Raw genomic sequence first — 21777 nt, forward strand, 5'->3', positions numbered from 1 at the left:
CATATAGGACCTCTTCTTAACATAGCCATTACTCTCAGGAGAAGGAATATAACAATCTTTCTTAAAAATCACACACAAAAAAGTGACCTAAACAAAATGACAAGTTTGAGGAATTCACCCCAAAAGAAAGAACAAGAAGTAATGGCCAGGGATTTTTTTTTTTTTTTAAGATTTTATTTATTTATTTGTCAGAGACAGAGGGAGAGAGAGCGAGCGAGCACAGGCAGACAGAGAGGCAGGCAGAGGCAGAGGGAGAAGCAGGCTCCCTGCCGAGCAAGGAGCCCTATGTGGGACTCGATCCCAGGACGCTGGGATCATGACCCGAGCCAAAGGCAGCCGCTTAACCAACTGAGCCACCCAGGCGTCCCAATGGCCAGGGATTTAATCAAAACAGATATAAGTGAGATTCTTGAACCAGAGTTTAAAACAGCAATCATAAGGATACTAGCTGGGCTTGAGAAAAGTGTCAAAGACACTATCTCCTTTACTGTGGAGATAAAAACTAAAAAATGGTCAGGCCAAGATTTAAAAAAAGGTGCTGTAACTGAGATGCAAAACTGACTGGATGCAATGAGAATGAGAATGGCTGAAGCAGAAGAATAAATCAGTGATATAGAAGATGAAATTATGGAAAATAATAAAGCTGAAAAGAAGAGGGAAGGAAAAGTATTGAATCATGAATGTAGCCTTAGAGAACTCAGTAACTCCTTAAAGCATAATAACATTTGTGTTGGGAGTCTCAGAAGAAGAAGAGAGGGAAAAGTGGGCAGAAAGTTTATTTGAGCAAATTATAGCTGAAAACTTCTCTAATTGGGGGAAGAAAACAGACATCAAAATCTAAGAGGCACAGAGAGCTCTGATCAAATTCAACAAAAGCTGACCTACACCAAGACATATCATAGTCAAATTTACCAAATACACAGACAAGGAAAGAATCCTGAAAGCAGCAATGGAAAAAAGTCCTTAACCTATAAGGGAAGACAAATTAGGTTTACAGCAGATCTATCCACAGAAACTTGGCAGGCCAAGTATATTGTATATCAATATACAATAATCAGTTACATCTCTATATACAAGCAATGTACAATCCAAAAAAATGAAAATAAAACAATTCCATCAGATGAGATTGCATCAAAAGGGATTGCACCAAGAGGAGATAAAATGGCTTAGGTGTAATTTTAACAAAAGAAGTGCAAAACTTGTACTTTACAAAACTAGAAAACATTGCTAAAAAAATTTAAAGAGGACCTAAGGAGATGGAAAAACATTCTGTATTCATGGATTAGAAGACTAAACATTGTTAAAAAGGCAGTACTACCGCCAAATTGATCTATAGATTCAATACAATGCCTATGAGAATCCCGGCTGGCTTCTTTATAGAAATTGGCAAGGTGCTATAAAATTAATAGGGAAGTTCAAGTGCCCCAGAGTAGCCAAAACAATCCTGAAAAAGAACAAATCTGGGGTGCCTGGGTGGCTCAGTTGGTTAAGCATCTGCCTTTGGCTCAGGTTATGATTTCAGGGTCCTGGAATCAAGCCCCACATTGGGCTCCCTGCTCAGCAGGAAGTCTGCTTTTCCCTCTCCACATCCCCCTTGCTCATTCTCTCTTTCTCAAATAAATAAAATCTTTTTAAAAAGAGAGAGAGAAGAAAAAGAATAAAATCAGAGAACTAACACTTCCCAATTTCAAAACTGGCTACAGAAGTACAGTAATCGAGGTAATGTAATACCAGCATGAAGAAAGACATACAGGCCAGTGGAACAGAATTGAGAATCCAGAAATAAAGTCTTAAATTTGTGCTCAAATGATTTTCAGAAAATTGATACCAATACAACTTAATGAGGGAAGAATAGTCTCTTCAATGAATGGTTCTGGGACAATTGAACATCCACATGGAAAAGAATAATGCTGGATTCTTACCACATACCATATGCAAAAATTAACTTAAAATAGATTATAGGCCTGAATGTAAGAGCTAAAATTATAAAACTCTTAATGAGAAAACATTAAGTAAATCTTTGTGACCTTGGGTTAGGTAATGCTTTCTTAGATCCACATCAAAAGCACAAGCCACAACAGAAAAAAATAGATTAAAACGATTTCCTCAAGTTTTCCAGCATCATATGTTGAAAAGACTGTCTTTTTTCCATTGTATATTATTTCCTGCTTTGTCAAAGATTAGTTGAGGGTCCATTTCTTGGTTTTCTATTCCATCCTATTGATCTGTCTGTCTGTTTTTGTGCCAGTGACAGCTTTGTAATAGAGCTTAAAGTCTGGAATTGTGATGCCTCCAGCTTTGGTTTTCTTTTTCAAGATTTCTTTGGCTCTTTGGGGTCTTTTGTGGTTCCATACAAATTTTAGGATTATTTGTTCTAGCTCTCTGGAAAATGCTGGTAGTGTTTTGATAGGGATTGCATTAAATGTATAGATTGCTTTGGGTAGTTATAGGCATTATAAGAGTATTTGCTCTTCTGATACATGAGCGTGGAATGTTCTATTTGTGTCTTCCTCAATTTCTTTCATAAGTGTTCCATAGTTTTCAGAGTACAGATCTTTTGCTTTGGTTAGGTTTATTCCTATGTATCTTATGGGTTTTGGTGCAATTGTAAATGGGACCAATTTCTTGATTTCTCTTTCTGCTGCTTCATTGTTGGTGTATAGAAATGCAGCAGAATTCTGTGCTTTGATTTTATATCCTACAACTTTGATGAACTCCTGCATCAGTTCTAGCAATTTTTTGGTGGAATCTTTTGGGTTTTCTACATAGAGTATCATGTCATCTGCAAAGAGTGAAAGTTTGAGTTCTTCTTTGCCAATTTGGGTGCCCTTTATTTCTTTTTGTTGTCTGATAGCTGAGGCTAGGACTTCTACTACTATGTTGAACAACAGTGGTGGGAGTGGACATCCCTGTCATATTCCTGACCTTAGAGGAAAAGCTCTGTTTTTCCCCATGGAGGATGTATTAGCTGTGGGTCTTTCATATGTGGCCTTTATGATGTTGATATATGTTCCCTCTATCCCTACTTTGTAGAGGGTTTTTATCAAGAAAGGATGCTGTAATTTGTCAAATGCTTTTTCTGCATCATTATTACTTAGCCATAAAAGAGAATGAAATCTTGCTACTTGCAATGACGTGGGTGGAGCTAGAATATATTACACCAAGTGAAGTAAGTCAGTTAGAGAAAGATATGTTATGATTTCACTCATATGAAGAATTTAAGAAACATAACAGATTAATACAGGGGAAAGAAAAAAAGAGAGAGGCAAATCATAGAAGAGACTCTTAATTACAGAAAACAAACTGAGGGTTGCTAAGGGGCAGGTAGGTGGGGGATAGGATAAATGGGTGATGGGCATAAAGGAGGACGCTTGTTGTGATGACCACTGGGTGTTATATATAAGTGATGAATCATAAATTCTATTCCTGAAACTAATATTACACTATGTGTCAACTAACTGGAATTTAAATAAAAACAAACAAATGAAAAAAAAAACAGTTGAATTGTAAGTAAATGGAAATTGGGTGAGTTGTATGAGTTGTATGTAAATTATAATCCAATAAAGCTATTGCCAAAAGAAGTGATTCTAAAAAAAAAAAAAAAAAAAGTGATCCTCCATTTTGTATTCCTCCTGGCAGAGTGTATGAAATTGCCATTGCTCACTTTAATGTTAATCAATACACACTAAGAAATTTGCCAATTTGATAAACTAGGACAATGATTCAACTGAAAGAGATTTTGCTCCCCTGTGGCCATTCCGCAATGTCTGGAGACTTTTCTTAAAAAGATATTTTATTTATTTATTTGAGAGAGAGACAGAAAGATAAAGAGAGAGAGAGAGAGCACAAGTGGGAGAAAGGGAAGAGGGAGAGAGAGAAGCAGATTCCCTGTTGAGCATGGAGCCCAACATGGCTCGATCCCAGACCTAAGATCATGACCAGATCCCAAGTCAGATGCTTAACTGAGCTACCAAGGTGCCTCTGGAGTTAGTTTTGATTGTCACAACTGGGGTAGGAGGATGCTATTGGCCTCTAATGAGTTGAGACCAGGTATGCTGCTAAATATCCTACAGCACATAAGACACCTCCCTACACCAAATAATTTTCCAATCCAAAAGGTCAGTAGTGTTAAGATTATGAAACCATGGACTGGAAATAGCATCTTGTTTCATTTTGTATTTATTAGATTATTAGTAAGGGTAGTTTTTCCCCATATGTTTACTAATGAGTTATATTTTGTAAATCTTCTATTCATATGATTTGTTCATATTTCTCATCAATTCATATGAGTTCCTTTTAGTATAAGATTTAACCACTTTACTTACTGAGTTTCTTTAAAATAAATTTTTAAAAATATGAACAGGTGTTGGGATGAGCACTGGGTGTTATATGCAACTCATGAATCATTGAACACTACAGTGAAAACTTATGATGTACTATATATTGGCTAATTGAACATAATGAAAAAAACCTTGAGTATAGATGACACAAAATTTTAATTAGTTTCAGGTGTGCAATGTAATGATTCAATAAGATTATACAAATGCTATGCTCACCACAAGTGTAGCTACTACCACTTGTCACCATACAAACTGAGTTTATATTCTTCCAGTTGTTTCCTTCCAAATTTTGGTTAGGTTTATATTGACTATTGCTATGTTTATTTTTTATATGGTTATACATCATTCTTAGTTGTATCTAGTATAGACAGTCCTTCCCCTATCTGCTCACTCCTCATAATTTCATCTTTATTAAATTCTTTTTTCTTAAAGTTCTATTTTTTCACATTTAACTTTTTAAATACATCTATAATTTATTATAATGTGTATTATGAGATAAAGAACACTTTTTTTCTAAAAAGCAATATCTGGTTTTCCTCCTTTTGAAGAAACATTTGGCTCACAGAGCATTTTTGAGACTCAAGAAAACCTTAAAAAAACTAAGCTTTCCACAGGTTTATGCAAGAGAGGGAATGTGCAGCTCCTTATCTTCCTTAACTATGAGGGACAATAATATTCTACAAGGTAGTTAGCTGTTTGTAACTCACCTAACTTAGGACAAAACAGTAGTCATGTATAGCACTATGTCAGTCTTGCAGAAATATATAAAAAAATATAAATTCTGGGAATGGAAATCCTTTGCAGTTTGGGATTATTAATAAGTGTTAAATTAATGAATTTTTTATATGATGAGAGAATTGAAGAAAGTGATACTGTGTGTGTGTGTGTGTGTGTGTGTGTGTGTGTGTGTGTGTGTGTGTTTGGTAAGAAGGAAGACATAATTTCTAATTAAGAAATTAAAAACAGTTGTCAGGGGGCCTCCTGGGTGGCTCAGTGGGTTAAGCCTCTGCCTTCTGCTCGGGTCATGATCTCAGGGTTCTAGGACTGAGCCCCGCATCGGGCTCTCTGCTCAGTGGGGAGCCTGCTCCCTCCACCCCCAGCCTGCATCTCTGCCTGCTTATGATCTCTGTCTGTCAAATAAATAAATAAAATCTTTTTAAAAAGCAGTTGTCAATTTATAACATTATATAGAAATTTTATGAGTCTCTGATAATAGATCAGTTAAATGAATGGGAATAAGTATAGATATATTCCTATTATCATACAGATGGAGAATGAGTTAGATTCTGCTCGCTCTGAAATAGAACTCCTCAGGAGTCAGATGACAAATGAGAGAATCTCCATGCAGAATCTAGAAGCTTTGCTGGTGGCCAATCGAGACAAAGAATATCAGTCTCAGATAGCGCTTCAAGAAAAAGAATCTGAAATTCAGCTTCTTAAAGAACACCTTTGTTTGGCAGAAAATAAAATGTGAGTTGGTTAACAATACAGTAGCATGAATTCGTATTTTAAATTTTTTTTATACTTTATAGGTTAGTAGAATTTAACAGCTGGAATTTAGACAATTTAGTGCCCATCTTTTGCCATTAATTAAACTGAGAATCAGAAATACTGTGATTTGCCTAAGATTTAGTACTCGTTTCTATTATATGTTTATCTAAATTTAAATTGAACCATCTTTTTTGATTATTTCCAACAGAGCTTTGGATATAATAGAATGTCTGACCTAAAACATTACCTTTTAGAAATATTATAACAAGTTTTTAGGGGAAAAAATTGAGCACTACTGAAGCCAGAGGAATTTTTCTGTTTATGGACCCACCTGGATTGCTGCTGAGTATTTAGACTTGTCACTTAGTATTTCCTTATGCACCTATAAGTATATATTGGGTACCTGGAAGAACTCTTATATTCACAGAATACTGAAGACTTCCCTTAGAGCACTGACTTTGGGTTTTTTGTTTTTTTAAGCATCCCTAGCTCCATTACCATCTTATTATAAGAACCTTGGCTAGGAGGTAGTAGAAATGCCTGCCTGGACAGTGAATGTTTTATTATGAAACCTGGTGACCTCTCACAAAAACTGATGGGGACCCTTAGCCTCTATTGTTATCTGTCCCATCTATAACACTTTTTCATCCCCTCAACTCTGTCTTCCCATCTGAGCATGGGACCTGGGGAGAAGGATAGGAATCATGGTCTCAGGAATCAGTCACTCCTAGGACCCCCTGACTGAGGAAGGGTTGCAGAGCCAGGGCCAGTTTCCTTGAGAAACTATTTTCAGGTTATGGCAGCTGTGAGTCATTCTTTTCAGTCACTGTAGCTGGGCTTTTGTAATATCTTCAACTGGTTCTGCAGGATCACTTTCTCAAGCTCTGTTTGGAAATCTACCTTGGTGAAATATGCCCAACCCCCTCACCTTTAGGGATGCATTTTGTTTTAGAATGTACGCTCACTTAGAACTGGTAAGCATAATAAACTCTTATGTTCTTAATCTCTAAAGTTTAGATTTCAGCAGTCAACAGTGCTGTCTGGCAGGCAAAGAGGATAGAATGTTCTGTGCAAGCAGCATTCATTGCTTTCCCCATCTTCCTTATGATAGTGTGCCTTATCACAGAGTTTTTGAGGCATTGTTTGGCTCTAAGGAGGATCCTGTTAAATTGAAGAGATTTTGTATTTTACAGTTTGTATATGTATACAGTTTGTATGTGCAAATATAAATTGCATGAATCAAATTTCATTATAAGTATATACAAGACACTTGATTTAATAAATATATATAGTAGGACTAATAATGGTATTATTTGGTTATAATACTACTTTGTATATAATACCTTAAAGTACTTTAAAAAATAGATAATATAGATAGATAATAGATAATATTACCCATCTAAACATAGGGAAACAGAGAGAGAAGGTTTAACTAATTGAATGGGACTGAGAGAGCTTAGCCTTTTCAAGTAGGCTATATTCATATTTACTACTTCTAAAATTGGCATATTTTAGATGTACTAATACATCCATAAAAATCACAGTCTGGCATGGTTCCTACTGAGCAACCATTGCCAACATGGTTTAATGTGGTAAGTCCTAGCCATATTTTAAATTTAATCAGCTGTCACTCATACTTTTTTTTAACACAGGGCCATCCAGAGTAGAGATGTGGCCCAGTTCAGAAATGTTGTAACACAGTTGGAAGCTGATTTAGACATTACCAAACGACAACTAGGGACGGAGCGCTTTGAAAGGTAAGTTCGTCTCTATGCAGTGTTCAGTCTGGAAAGCGTTGTTGTTGTGTTTACGTAACAACAGAGTTTGATAATTTCATGATAGCTTTTAAAGTATGAACTGAACTACAGTTTTATGATGGTATTAGTAACATCACTGGATATAAAATTTAAAAGCCTCACTATTTTGCTCCAGGGAGAGGGCTGTACAAGAACTTCGCCGCCAGAATTACTCAAGTAATGCTTATCATATGAGTTCTACAATAAAGCCAAATACAAAATGTCATTCACCAGAACGTGCTCACCATCGATCTCCTGACCGAGGCCTAGATCGATCATTAGAAGAGTAAGTAGTTCAAGGATCCATTCTCTGGAGACCATATAGAATATTTGAGGAAGTAAGGAAGCTCAAATCAATCTATCATTAATAGTGCTATTTAAACACAATTACATCATTAAGTATATAGACATAAAAGTGAAGTATTTTGATCATTAGTTTTATATAAATTTGCTAAAATTAAAGATCTTTATCTAATGTTTATATAAGTTATATATTTAAAATGTAATTTTCTTCTTATTCTAAAACTTAAATTTTTCCATATGCTTACATTAACAAAATATTAGTTAATTACAGCACCATAAAATGCTTATGCTTTAGGAAAGCAGTTTATTTTTCAGAGGAAAATATTTTAGATATATTCTGATATGTCACAAATTTTGTACAAATGCTTGAATTTCAAAATAAATTCGAACTTATAAGAAGTTATAAAAATAAAATAATGCACAGAACAGCTATATACCTTTTACCCATACTCATCATTAAAATTTTACTCCATTTGCTTTTTCTATGTTTGAGACAACACATTTGCTGTCTTATTTACTCACACTTTTACATATGTTTTCTTTCCATGTATGCATGGGTGCACACACACACATGCCATGCACACACACAAACATTTTAAAAACCTGAAATACCTCCAGTTCCAAACCATCTCCCCAGGTTTCTTCCTTTCTTTCTTCCATTTTGTATTTGTATGTCCTTTCTTCTACAGTGAGAACCCTGGCTCAACATTGTGTTTATCAACAGTATGTACGTAGTTACTCTTTTGCTCAATCCCAGAGTGCATCTAAAATAGGTTCGAAATTTCTTCACCTATGTCACTACATTAAATAGACCAACATTAAAGTTCATGATCTATTTGTAATTCCTGTCTCCATATACTACTCTGCATAAATCTTGAGGGCATACACTCAAATACTGAGCTTAAAAATTACTTAGATTAATTCCTTTTTTCCCCTTTTGCTGTGATTATGATATGCGGTTAGGATAACACTAGTTTCATTTACTTCAATTTGCTTTCACTTTTCATTTTTCCCCTTCCTAGTTTTTTCCTTGATTTAGTTTTATTTTTGAATATGTAGATTAATATGCTTTTAAAAGTCAAAACTCTGCAAAAAGTAATAACCAGAGAAGTCTTACTTTCTCCTATATACCCTCTATCCCATGTCCCCCATATTGCTTTATGGTTTATATAATGACATTCAGGTATATTTTTCTTTTCATATGCAAAAGGTGGCATACTATATATGTTTCTTACACTTTTCTTTTCTCACTTCTTTTAGAAGTCACTTTATATTCATACAGATTCCCCTTGTTCCTTTTTACAGTTGCATAGTATTCCATTTTATGGACATACTGTAGTTATGCAACTGACCTCCTATATTTGGACATTTAGGTAGTTTTCAACAATTTGCAATTACAAATAAGACTATAATGAATGTATTTTCATATTGGTGGAGGTATATCTTCAGGATAAATTCCTAGAAGCAGGGTTTCTGGGTCAAAGGGTAAATGTGTATGTGTATAGTTTGGTTAAATAGTGCCAAAATCCCCCTCTGCCAGGGTTGTAGTATTTTTCATTCCCACCAACTATGGTTTAAAGTGCTTGTTTCCCTACAGCATCATCAGCAGAGTATACTGTCAAGTTCTTGAGTTTTTGTGAGTATGGTGGGTAAGAAATGGTATTTCAGTGTAGTTTTAATTTGCATTTCTCTTTCTATGAGTGAATTTTAATATCTTTTCATATGTTTAAGGGCTGTTTTATATCTTTTTTTTAAATTGGCCATTTCTTTTGCCCATTTTTCTAATGGAATGTTCTCTTTTTGTTAAATTTTCTTTGTAAATGTGGGAAATTAACTTTTTTTTGGATTTACAAAGCAGTTTTTATTTCTCACTTTTACTTTTAGTACATGAGTTTTTCAATGTTATCAGAAAGTAAACTATTATCTTTATCCTCCCACCACCACCCCCTGTTGACTTTGCTGAGAAAAGAATCACATTGCTTTCTGCTAACATATTTAATGAGCAACAATAGATTTATTTCACATTATAAAAGAATAATGGGAAATTAACTTTTTATTACTGATATATGTTGCAAATATTTTCTTCCATTTTGTCACTTTTCTTTTGAATTTAAACTATTTTTTACATGGAAAAGTTTGTTTTTATGTAGTCAAATTTTTAAATATATTTTAAACATCCAATTTCTGTTTATAGTTAGAAAAATCTTTTCTTATACCCAGATAGATAACAGAGGAAATCAGTGTTTTTAGTTTCAATGTTTTAGCACTTATATAAGTTATATATATATATATATATGTATATATATATATATATATATATCTTATTACATTTAGATTTCTGATTCATTTAAAGTTTATTTTGCATATGGTATGAAAAATAGGTCTAATTTTACTTTTTTCCAAATGACTAACCAGTTTTTCAAAGATCATTTAGTAAAAATATTTTGTCCAAGTGATTCAGGTCCCTCTCTGGACTTTCTCTTCTGTTCCTTTGGGTTTATTTATGCTCAAATCCCACACTATTTTAATTATAGAGCCTTTGTAATATTTTTCATTTTTTAGGACTAGTTTGATGGTTTGCTGGTAAACTGGTTCTCCGAAGAAGGGAAGGGAGAAGCCCTGATTTGTAGCATTTGCCAATTTCAGTGGTGTAAATATGCCCACTGTGGCCAGGAAGCCACTTTGTTTGTTTCCTCTTTCTTTCTTGTTTTCTTTTTTTCTTTCTTTCTCTTTCTTTATGTTAACGTGTAGTTGACATACAGTGTTATCTTAGTCTCAGGTGTACAATATAGTGATTACACAATTCTACATATTCTATAAATATATTGTACAGTTTCAAGCTGCCAAGCTAGTTTAACTACCAGCTCACAAAATTTCTGAATATTTACAATCAGCTGTGAGCCAGCTCCAGCATACCGATAATTTAGCGCCTATAGGAGCACTTCCTTTTAAGTATTTGCCTATATTTTCATGTGAGTTTGTTTTCCATATTACACAACTAATGAATCATTGAACACTACAACAAAACTTAGAATGTTGCATCTGAAAGTAGCATTAGCTTATCTAGCTCCAATTTAAAAAGCCCATTGGAATTTTTATTAGAATCACATTAAATTTATAAATTAACTTGGGGAGAACTGACATCTTGGTAATGTTGAGCTGTCCTAACCAAAAAAACAAGGATGTCCTTCCATTTTTTTCAAACTCACATGTGTCATTCAAGAATAATAAAAAATAGGGGCACCTGGGTGGCTCAGTGGGTTAAAGCCTCTGCCTTCAGCTCAGGTCATGATCTCAGGGTCCTGGGATCAAGCCCCACATCAGGCTCTCTGCTCAGCAAGGAGCCTGCTTCCTCCTCTCTCTCTGTCTACTTGTGATCTCTGTCTGTCAAATAAATAAAATCTTAAAAAACAAAAAAGAATAATAAATAGATAAAATCAAAAGCTTTTTTTAAATTTATTTTCAGCATAACAGTATTCATTGTTTTTGCACCACACCCAGTGCTCCATGTAATCCATGTCCTGTCTAATACCCACCACCTTGTTCCCCCAACCTCCCACCCTCCGCCCCTTCAGAACCCTCAGATTGTTTTTCAGAGTCCATAGTCTCTCATGGTTCACCTCCCCTTCCAATTTCCCCCAACTCCCTTCTCCTCTCTAACTCCCCTTGTCCTCCATGCTATTTGTTATGCTCCACAAATAAGTGAAACCATATGATAATTGATTCTCTCTGATTGACTTATTTCACTCAGCATAATCTCTTCCAGTCCCGTCCATGTTGCTACAAAAGTTCAAAAGCTTTTTTTAATTAAAAAGTGAGTTGCAGTTTCCTTTATATAGGTTTTGAACATTTCTTAAGTTTATTCCTAAATAGTTTATCTTTAGTTTTTTTCTCCCCATTCATTCTTCAAAAAATGCTATTTTTGCATGTTAATTTATCATCACGTTATTGTGCTAGATTTTTTTTTATTTTTTCATTAAGTTTTATCATTGACTCATTAGGGGAGTCCAGATATGTTATCGTGTCATCTGCAAAAAAGAGATCATTTTATTTCTTCTTTGCCTATTTTTATCTCTTGAATTGTATTCTCTAATTAATTGCAATAGCTAGTATCCTCAGAATAGTGATAAACGGTAGTGGAGAAAATGGGCATCCTTGTTTTGATTCTGACCTTAAGTGGGAATGCCTCTAGGGTTTGTCAAGTAAATGTAAGATGCTGGCTTTAGAACTGAGGTATAAATGTTTTATGATATCTGCCCATTTTTATTTTCTCAAGATTTTATATTTTATTAGGAATGGGTGTTTAATTTTTTCAAGGGCTTTTTCAGCATCTATAGAGATATGGTTTTTCTCTTTAGAACTGTTACTTTGTGAATTATTTGAAAAGATTTTCAGATATTGAACCATCTTTGAATTTATGGTATAAACCTTACTTGGTCTTAATGTATTCTATTCTTAATGTTCACTTATATTTTATTGTAGATTTGTGTATCAATATTTGTGATATTGGTCTATAATTTTTTTCTTTGTACTCTCTTAGCAAGTTTAGATATCAGTGTTATATTTGCTGCAAAAAAGGAATTTGAAAGTTTTCACTTACTGTGCTTTGAAACAATTTATGTAGTTTGTGATCGTCTGATCTCTAAGGGTTTGTTTGGGTTCACCTGTGAAACCACACAGCCTTGGTTCTTTCTTTTTTGTAAGGTATATTTCCTTGCTAAATTTTTCTGTTTTTTTTGGGGGGGGGTTGTTTTAAGCTTTTTATCTCTATTTGTCTAAAAATAATCTATTTTCTCTAGGATCATTTTTTAAAAGATTTTATTTATTTGAGAGACTGAAAGAGAGAGATCATGAATGTATACATGAATGGGGGAGGGATAGAGGGAGAGGGAAAAGCAGACTCCCCACTGGAGTCTCAAGATGGAACTCATCCCGAGACCCTGGGATCATGACCTGAACTGGAGGCAGAGCCATGAGGTGCCTCTCTCTAAGTTTTTGAATTTATTTGCACAGAAGTAACCAATGCTTTATCTTATGAATTTTTTTTAAGATTTTATTTATTTATTTGAGAGAGAGAGAGAGTCAGAGAGAGAGAGCATGAGAGGGGAGGTCAGAGGGAGAAACAGACTCCCCATGGAGCTGGGAGCCCGATATGGGACTCGATCCCAGGACTCCGGGATCACGACCTGAGCCGAAGGCAGTCGCCCAACCAACTGAGCCACCCAGGTGCCCCTATCTTATGAATTTTTAAATTTCCTTTTTATAAATAGCTATATCCCATTGTCATTTCTTAATTGTAGATATGTGCTTTCCTCTTCTATTTCTTTGTTACCGTAGCCAGTGACTTGTTTACTTTGTTTATTGCCTCAAAGAAACAGCATTTTGATTTATTGATTTATTTTATCTTACTAATTTATGGTTTCGTTTATCTTATTTCTTTCCTCCGCTATCTTTTTATTTACTTAGTTGGTTTTGTTCCCTCAGTATTTTAAGTTAGGAATTTAATTCATTTATTGCCATTCTTTCATTCTTATTGATATAAATATTATGAATTTTCCAGTGATCATTACTTTAAATGTATCCCATAGATTCTGATATGTTGTTTTTATTATCATTTTTTTAGAAGTTCTGTAATTTCTGTTTGTGTTTTCACTTTTACCCAAGAGTTAGTTGATAGAAAATCTTATAATTTCCAGTTAGAAGAGCTTTTTGTGTTTCCATTTCATTTTTAAATTTCTAGTGTTATTGCATTGTGATTAGAGAGTATTGTTTATAATGTTTCTATTGTGGAAACTACTGATGTTTTCTTTGTACTTTACTACATGATGAATTTGTGTGGATAGTTCATGTGCCCCTGAAAAGATGTATTTTTTCTTATCAAGGTATATATTTCTAGTGTGAGTGTATATACATATAAAAGATTTACCTTTTTAATTTTATTTAGTTCTTTTATGTCATTTCTTAATTTTTATTCACTTGACCTGTTTTACTAAGAATGGTGCTTTAAAATCTCCTGTTATTATTGTTTTTATTTCTTTATCTATCTCCTATAAATTTTGTTTTATGTAAGTTTGCTGTTTTGTTTGCTGCATGGATATTTGGAACTGCCGTATCTTCATTGTGCAATGTGGATTTTATGAATGTGCCTTTCCAATACATTTAATTTTTTGGAGTTGGGAGGGGCTTGGTGTCTACTTGTCTAGTATTAGAGTTACAGGTACAAAGGTCTCCATCTGCCTTGCAAATCTTTGTCCATCTCTTTATTTTTAGCTCTTCTGAGTCACTGAATTTTGAGTATCTCTCTTATTTATAGTATGGATTTAAGTTTTGCTTTATGAGCCATTTTAAAATAGTGGATGAGGTAAGCTTTTTCACATTATTGATATGACTTTAAAATTTGGTCTCAACTCTGTCATATTATCTTATGATAACTGTGTTTATTGTGTGACATTTACTGCATTTCTCAATTTGGCTATTCTTCGCTTTTGGTCATTTCTTTTGATATTCAAGGCTTGTATTTTATTATAGTAGTCACCTTCCTCTTAATAATTTAAAGAGTGCCATTAATTCTCCTTTTTCTTACTTAGCCTTTTGCTGTTAGTTTTAAATGGTATATTTTGACTGCCGCCTATTACCTAGACAACAGTCAATGTATTTAATTTACTTTCCCCAACCGCTGATCTGTTAACTGCCCCTATATATTTAACTTTTCAAAGTTGTTCTATAAATGGAATCACATATATATCCTCTAGTGGCTGACTTCCATGCAGCATAATATATTTGAAATATATCCAGGTTGTTGTATGGATCAGATTTTGTTGCATGTTCCTTTGAACTGCTGAGCAGTATTTCCTTGTATGTCCTCACTACAGCTTTGTTTGCTTTGTTACACTTTTTATTTCGAAATAACTACATTCTCACAAGTAGTTGCAAAAATAATACAGATAATCCCACATATCCTTACCCCAACTTCCCCAATGGCAATATCTTATAAACTGGGAAATTGATTTTGGTACAAAATGATTAACTAGGCCATAGGCCTTATTCAGATTTCATTTTTACATACACTCATATGTACGTGTGTGTGCAGTTGTTTGTTTGTTTTTTACATAAGACTCATCTACCACAGTTACAAGCAGAATACCATACTATATTGTCCATCAGAACCAAGGAATTTGCTCCCTCTTGTGATAACCTTTTTATAGTCACACTCCTCTCCTCCTCCTTCCTGGCAAACACTGATTTGTTCTTCATATCTTTAATTCTGTCATTTTGAGACTGTGATATAAATGAAATCACACACAGTGTATAACATTTTGAGATTGGATTTTTTCATTTAGCACAATGCCCATGAGATCCATCCAAGTTGTATTTACAACCATAAAAGACTCTTAACTATAGGGAACAAACTGAGGGTTGCTGGAGGGGCTCTGGGTAGGGGAATGGGGTAAGTGGGTGAAGGACATTAAGGAGGGCACTTGATGCAATGAGTAGTGGATGCTATATGCAGCTGATCAATCACTAAATTCTACCCCTGAAACTAATAATATACTATATGTTAACTAAATTTAAATTAAAAAAATTTGAAAAAGATAGTTCTTTTTGTTGTTGAATATTATTCCATGTTATGGATATATCACAGTTTATGAAAGCTGAATGAAAAAAATACATTGTCTATGTTTTCCTTCACAGAGGCTGGAAAAAAAAAATTTAAGTATTGACAAAGTAATGTCAGAATACATGTTGTACATCAGTGAAATCTTAAATTTATTAAGTTTATTAATCTGCGATTTTTTTCTCTCTCGTAGGAATCTTTGCTATAGAGATTTCTGACACACGAAAAGATTCTTCACATCCTTGGGAAAGGTCAAAGTTACAAACTGATTTTTTTTTTGCTACATGATTGCATTTATCTTTTGAATGCTTGACAATGTTAAATGTATTTATTAACTTTGTGCCTCTGAATCTCTGTTCGCATGTGCCATATTGCAGTGATCTGAGATGACTTATAAAAACAAAAATGCATATGGCTTTCTATCCGTGCAGTAATAGTGAGTGTAAAATCTGCTTACTTCACTATTGAACACTGTTATGTTAACTATCTGGAGTAAATAAAGAAGCTTATAAAAAGAGGGAAAAGTGTTTTTACAAAACTGATTTCCTTTCCTTTCTTGATATCTCAAATAATTGGTTGGTTAAATTTTTTCTTTGTGATTTATGCTTTCATTGATGGAGAAGTTGTGTCAAAATAGGCAAAGTTTACTAATACTGGCCTGGGACCCAATATTCCATTTGGGAACCAACCTGACATAATTTCCAGGCCGTAATCTGATTTCAAAGCAGCAGATAGTAGGAGTGTTTCAGAGTTTTTAAATCCATAGGATTGTACCACTAATTAACATACATTTTCTGCAATTGTGTTTACCCGTACTATTTTTAGAAAGGTAGGTGATGCTATATTGTCAAGAATGTAAGATTTTTAAAAAATCTGTATTTTAATAAGTTTTCTTTACAATATTAAAGTACTGCAATCAACCTAATTGCCATTTTATTTATTTAATTTTTTTGCCTGTGGCAGGTGTCTGTAACTTAGAGTAACAAGTTTAGTTACGTTTTCTTATTTCTCCTAAAATTTCTTAAATCTCTTCCCTTTTCTATCCATAGGCTTTGATTTAATGTTGATATTAAAGCCTGAACACTACTGTATTTTACTGATTGATATGAGCTATTTGTATTCTTTCCATTTTAATAAAAAAAAAGTCCTGTCATTAATAATATTCATATGAAGTAGACAATTTCTCATTTTATGTAGTTACTATACAGTATCACTACAATAGAACAGTGCCCTGATTTAGGTCTTGTTTAATCAATAGCATTCTGACATTTTACTATAAATTCATGCTATATATTGACTTTAGTTTGCGTTTTAAAAACCTTGAGGTTTACCCATCTAGTTCAAGACAGTCATTACAGATTGGTTTTAAAAATTGAATAATTTAGGGGTGCCTGGGTGGCTCAATGGGTTAAAGCCTCTGCCTTCAGCTCAGGTCATGATCCCAGGATCCTGGGATTGAGCCCCACATCGGGCTCTCTGCTCAGTGGGGAGCCTGCTTCCTTCTCTCTCTGCCTGCCTCTCTGCCTACTTGTGATTTCTGTCTGTCAAATAAATAATAAATAAAATCTTTAAAAAAATTGAATAATTTAAAATAAGATGTCCTTTTTATAAACATTTTAGAGAATAATATACAAAAATTGTTCTTGCTAATATTAAGTAATATACTGATAAATATGAAAAATTAACCTTTGACAGGTGATATAGTGGCCTAAGCACTAGATCACCACAGCATTAATTTTAGTCTAACTACCTCCTAGAAGAGCTGACAAGGAGCTGAGTGTCACCTGTCATTTGCATTTAACATGTTGTATGTGGAGGGCAGTATGTGGGAAAAGGAGCATGAGAGAATAGGAATGAACTACATAAGAAAATATTTCCGTATTTGATTCAAAGTATACTGTATTTGTGCTGTTAATTACAGAATATTTAAAGGAAAATTGTATGTTAAGTATGAAGGGGTCAACTTATCCAAAGGTTGGGAAACTGCAACTGTATTCTATGTTAAAACTCAAAGAAAGGATTTTTTTCTATGGTAGTATTTAAGAACACATATCATTTTAAACGAGATTCTAATCACTTCAGATAAATATATAATAGCCTATTGATATGGTAGAGACTGTAAAATACATAATGCAGAAACTATATGAGACAAATTCTTTTCTTGATGACAAAAAAAATCTGAAAAAGAGCTCTCAGCTTTGAAATGTCATGTTCAATACAAAGCTTCCACTCTTACTGAAGTAAGGGTGTTTTGAAAGAAGATTGTTAACCCTCCAAGTTAAATATCTCATGGGTGTTGTGTTTCAGTAGATCTCAACTAGATTCAACAATGTCTCCCCCTTGCATTCTCTGCCTTTGTTTCCCATAGTAGAGTGTCATCAGCTACCACGTCAGAAGCCTGAGCCCTTGCCCACATGCCATCTCAGGTCACTCCATTCCCTTCTCACTCCACACATTCAGTCAACTTTAAATGTCCTTTCCTACTACACGATATTGCTGAAAGAAATTAATTGCTGAAAGACCTAATTAAATGAAAAGACTTCCACATTCATGGATTAAAAGGCTTAATATTGTTAAGATGGTAGTATTCCCCCAAACCATCTCCAGGTTAAATATAAGCTTATCAAAATACCAGTGGAGTTTTGTTGTTGTTGTTTTGTGTTTTTTATTGTTTTGTGTTTTTTGTTTGTTTGTTTGTTTGCTGTAGAAATGGAAAAGCCAATCAGAAAATTTATGTGGAATTGCAAGGGACCAAGAATAGGCTAAAAAGTCTTGAAACGGAAGAACAAAGTTGAAGGATCCATATTTCCCAATTTCAAAAGTTAATACAAAGCTGCAGTAATCAAAATAGTGTGGTAATGGCATAAGGATAGACATATGAATGAAAGGAATGGAATTGAAAGTCCAGATATAAACCCATACATCTGTGGTCATTTGATTTTTGACAAAGGTGCAAAGACCATGCTATGGAAAAAGAGTAGTCTCTTCAGCAGTGATGCTGGGACACTTGGATAACCACACGCAAAAGAGTCTAGCTGGACCCTTACACACCACATACAAAAATCAACTTAAAATGGATCATAGCCTAAATTTACGTGCTAAACTATAAAACTCTTTGAAGAAAACATAGAGGCAAATCTTCATAGCCTTGGATTTCACAATGGTTTCTTACATATTATGACTTAAATGACAAGCAACAGGAATAGATAAGGTGGATTTCAGCAGAATTAAAATCTTTGTGCATCAAAAGTCACTACGAAGAAAGTGAAAGATAACCCAAATGATAGGAGAAAATATTTGTAAATCATGTATCTAATAAGGGTGTTAATATCCAGAAAAATAAAAAATTTTTACAAACTGACAACAAAAAACAACACAATTAAAAAAATGTGCAAAAGACTTGAATAGGCAATTCTCCGAAGAATGTATACCAATAGTCATAAATACAAAAATACTAAATTCTCATTAGTTATTAGAGAAATGGAAATCAAACTACAGTAACATCACTTCTTGTGCACTAAGATGGCTATCATAGGAAAGATAGAAAATAACAAATACTGATGAGGATGTGAAATTGGAACCCATTCTGGTGGAAATATAAAATGGTGCAGCCACTGTGGGAAACAGTCTGGCAGTGCCTCAATAAATTAAACATAGAAATATCATATGACCCAGCAATTCAACTACTAAGTATATATCCAAAAGAATGGAAAAAGTATTCAACAAATATTTGTACATGAATATTCACAGCAGCTCTAATTCAAAATAAGCAAAAGATAGAAACAAATGTCCAACAACTGATGAAAGAACAAACAGAATGTGATACATCCCTATAGTCCAATATAGTCCAATATGAATGAGTTACTGTTACATGGATAGCCCTTGAAAACTAAGTAAAATAATCCAGACATAAAACCACATATTTTCATATTCCATTCATATGCAATATCCACAATAGGCAAATCCCTAGAGACGGTGCCAATTAGTGGCTGCCAGAGGGCAATGGAGAGAGACTGCCTAGTGGGAACAGGGTTTCTGTTTAGGGTGATAGACAAGTTTTAGAACAAGATAATGGTAATTGTTATACAACATTACAAATGCACTTAATGCCACTGAATTGTACAATTGTAAGTGGTTAAAGTGGTAAATATTATGTATATTTACCACAATAAAAAAAGTCATTTTCTCAAGTTTTCTCTGACTCCTAACATTGATCTAATAGGGTCAGATTCTAAAACACCCAGTATTTCTCCTTTAGAGGGCAGTTATAATTAATTATTTGTGTAATATTTGCACATATATTGTAATATTTGCACATTTGCTGCATATCTGCCTTCTTTACTGTAATACATATCAGGGCAGGGGATGATATCTACCTTCACTGTTGTATCTGCTACTAAAGTGTAGCACAGTGCTTGACACATACTAGGTATTCTATAAATTCTTCTGGAACAAATAAAGAAATGAATTATCCCTAATTCCTGACAAGTCTATCTCATAAATATCTTTGGAATTAATCTACTTTTTTCTCTTCTCACTGTAATCCAGACTATAATAACCTCTTAATTTAGAATAATGCAACAGCCTCCTATTCGCTCTCTCTTCTTTCAGTCATACTTCCATTTAATCCATTATTTACACTGTAATCAAAGAAATAGTTTTAAAACACAAGTACAATCACATCCCTCCCCACACACATACCCTTTGAGTACCAAATTTGGCATTATGCTAAGCCTAAGCTCTTTAACATTGTCCTCACAGACCACTCTGATTTGCTGCTTCTTTTTTTTCATCTCTTGTGTATCATAACTCATCCCACCTACATTACAATTATATATTATAGTTATTCTGAATTACTTTCAACATTTGGAACAGCTTATGCTCTTTTAGCTCTTGGCCTTTGCACATTCTCTTTCTTCTGCCAAGATCACTCATTTTTTCCTCTCCCATTTCCCCTCCCAGCCTGGAAAATTCTTGTTTGGCTTAACACAGTGTCCAGCCCCTCTCATGGTGCCTGGCACATAGTATGTGCTCAACAAATATTTCCTTTAAAAAATGAAAGTCTAGGGCACCTGGGTGGCTCAGTGGGTTAAAGCCTCTGCCTTCCACTCAGGTCATGATCCCCAGGTCCTGGGATCAAGCCCCGCATCAGGCTCTCTGCTCAGTGGGGAGCCTGCTTCCCCACCCCCCCGCCTCCCTCTCTGCCTACTTGTGATCTCTGTCTTTCAAATAAATAAATAAAATATTTTAAAAAATAAAAAAATAAAAATGAAAGTCTAACTAGATTTCTATGTTCTATGTATTCTTCTACTTGTTATTAGCTTTACTTCTCCTTCGTGCTCCATTGCGTTCTTACCATGTAGTCTTGTTTGTATGCCATAGCTGAAAGGCTGTGAGCTCCATGAAGGCAGGAAGAATAGTCTGATTTGTTTATCATGTAGAGACTATGCTAGAATTATGGTGGCTTTCAGTTAATACATAGTCCTTGAAAGAATATATAATAAAGGTGGTTAAAATCATAGTTTCTAGAGTCACACTGCTTGTCTTTGAATCATGTCTCTACACTGACTAGCAATGTACTTGATGAAGTTAAACTTTCTAAACTTTATTTTCCTTATTTGTAAAAGATGTGTCTATAATAGTGCCCGACTCAAAATAATATGGGGATTAATTGAGATAATAATATACCTAAAGTGTTTAGTCTCAATACAACATCAGACAATATAGTAGATGGTCAGTAGATGTTTTTAATCATTTGTTGAATTGATAAATCTATATGTTTGAGACTTAGGGAAAATGTGGCTGGAGAAAAAGATTTGGTAGTCCTCGGCAGGTATAGGATGGGAGATCAAACAAATGAAAAACAAGATAGGGAAAACAGAAGGCAGTTCAGAAAAAGAAAGATTAACCATGGTTTATCAGATGGATTCAGTTGTAAATAGTACTTCATAGTCATAATAATGTGGATGCCAAATATAAATCTCAGCAAAATTATAAAATTAATTAACAAGAGGATGAAGGAAGGGGAAAGAAGCAATGTATGATAAAAGCCTGGGAAGGAACTAAAGCTAGATTTTCTTCTTTCATAGTGGGATGTCAATAGATAATACCTAAAAATGGAAAAATCAATAAATAACAATATAAGTATGTTGTTTAGAGACAAGGATACCTAAACAATCAACTGAAGAGGTAAAAATGATTGCCTTTGGGAGAGAGGAATGCAGAGGTGAGA

The 21777-nt window shown here is 34.1% G+C and overlaps 1 protein-coding gene across 5 annotated transcripts in view; it reads left to right on the forward strand.

Annotated features, from left to right (window-relative positions):
* TSGA10 (testis specific 10) overlaps window positions 1-15824 on the forward strand; it is a 131133-nt gene extending 115309 nt beyond the window's left edge. For 4 of the 5 annotated variants that reach the window (XM_032877857.1, XM_032877859.1, XM_032877860.1 and 1 more), the window contains 4 exons: window positions 5608-5810; window positions 7484-7588; window positions 7764-7913; window positions 15739-15824. In XM_032877857.1, the coding sequence (XP_032733748.1) occupies window positions 5608-5810; window positions 7484-7588; window positions 7764-7913; window positions 15739-15763 (483 nt within the window). In that variant the 3' untranslated portion in view covers window positions 15764-15824. Of the gene's footprint in view, window positions 1-5607; window positions 5811-7483; window positions 7589-7763; window positions 7914-15738 lie in introns of those variants that run through there. The other variant, XR_004385049.1, reaches the window with a different exon arrangement.
* The last annotated feature ends 5953 nt before the right edge of the window (window positions 15825-21777 follow it).

The sequence above is a fragment of the Lontra canadensis genome, unplaced genomic scaffold (genome assembly GCF_010015895.1).
Source record: "Lontra canadensis isolate GAN:19392208 unplaced genomic scaffold, GSC_riverotter_1.0 scaffold61, whole genome shotgun sequence".
Classification (NCBI taxonomy): Eukaryota; Metazoa; Chordata; class Mammalia; order Carnivora; family Mustelidae; genus Lontra; species Lontra canadensis.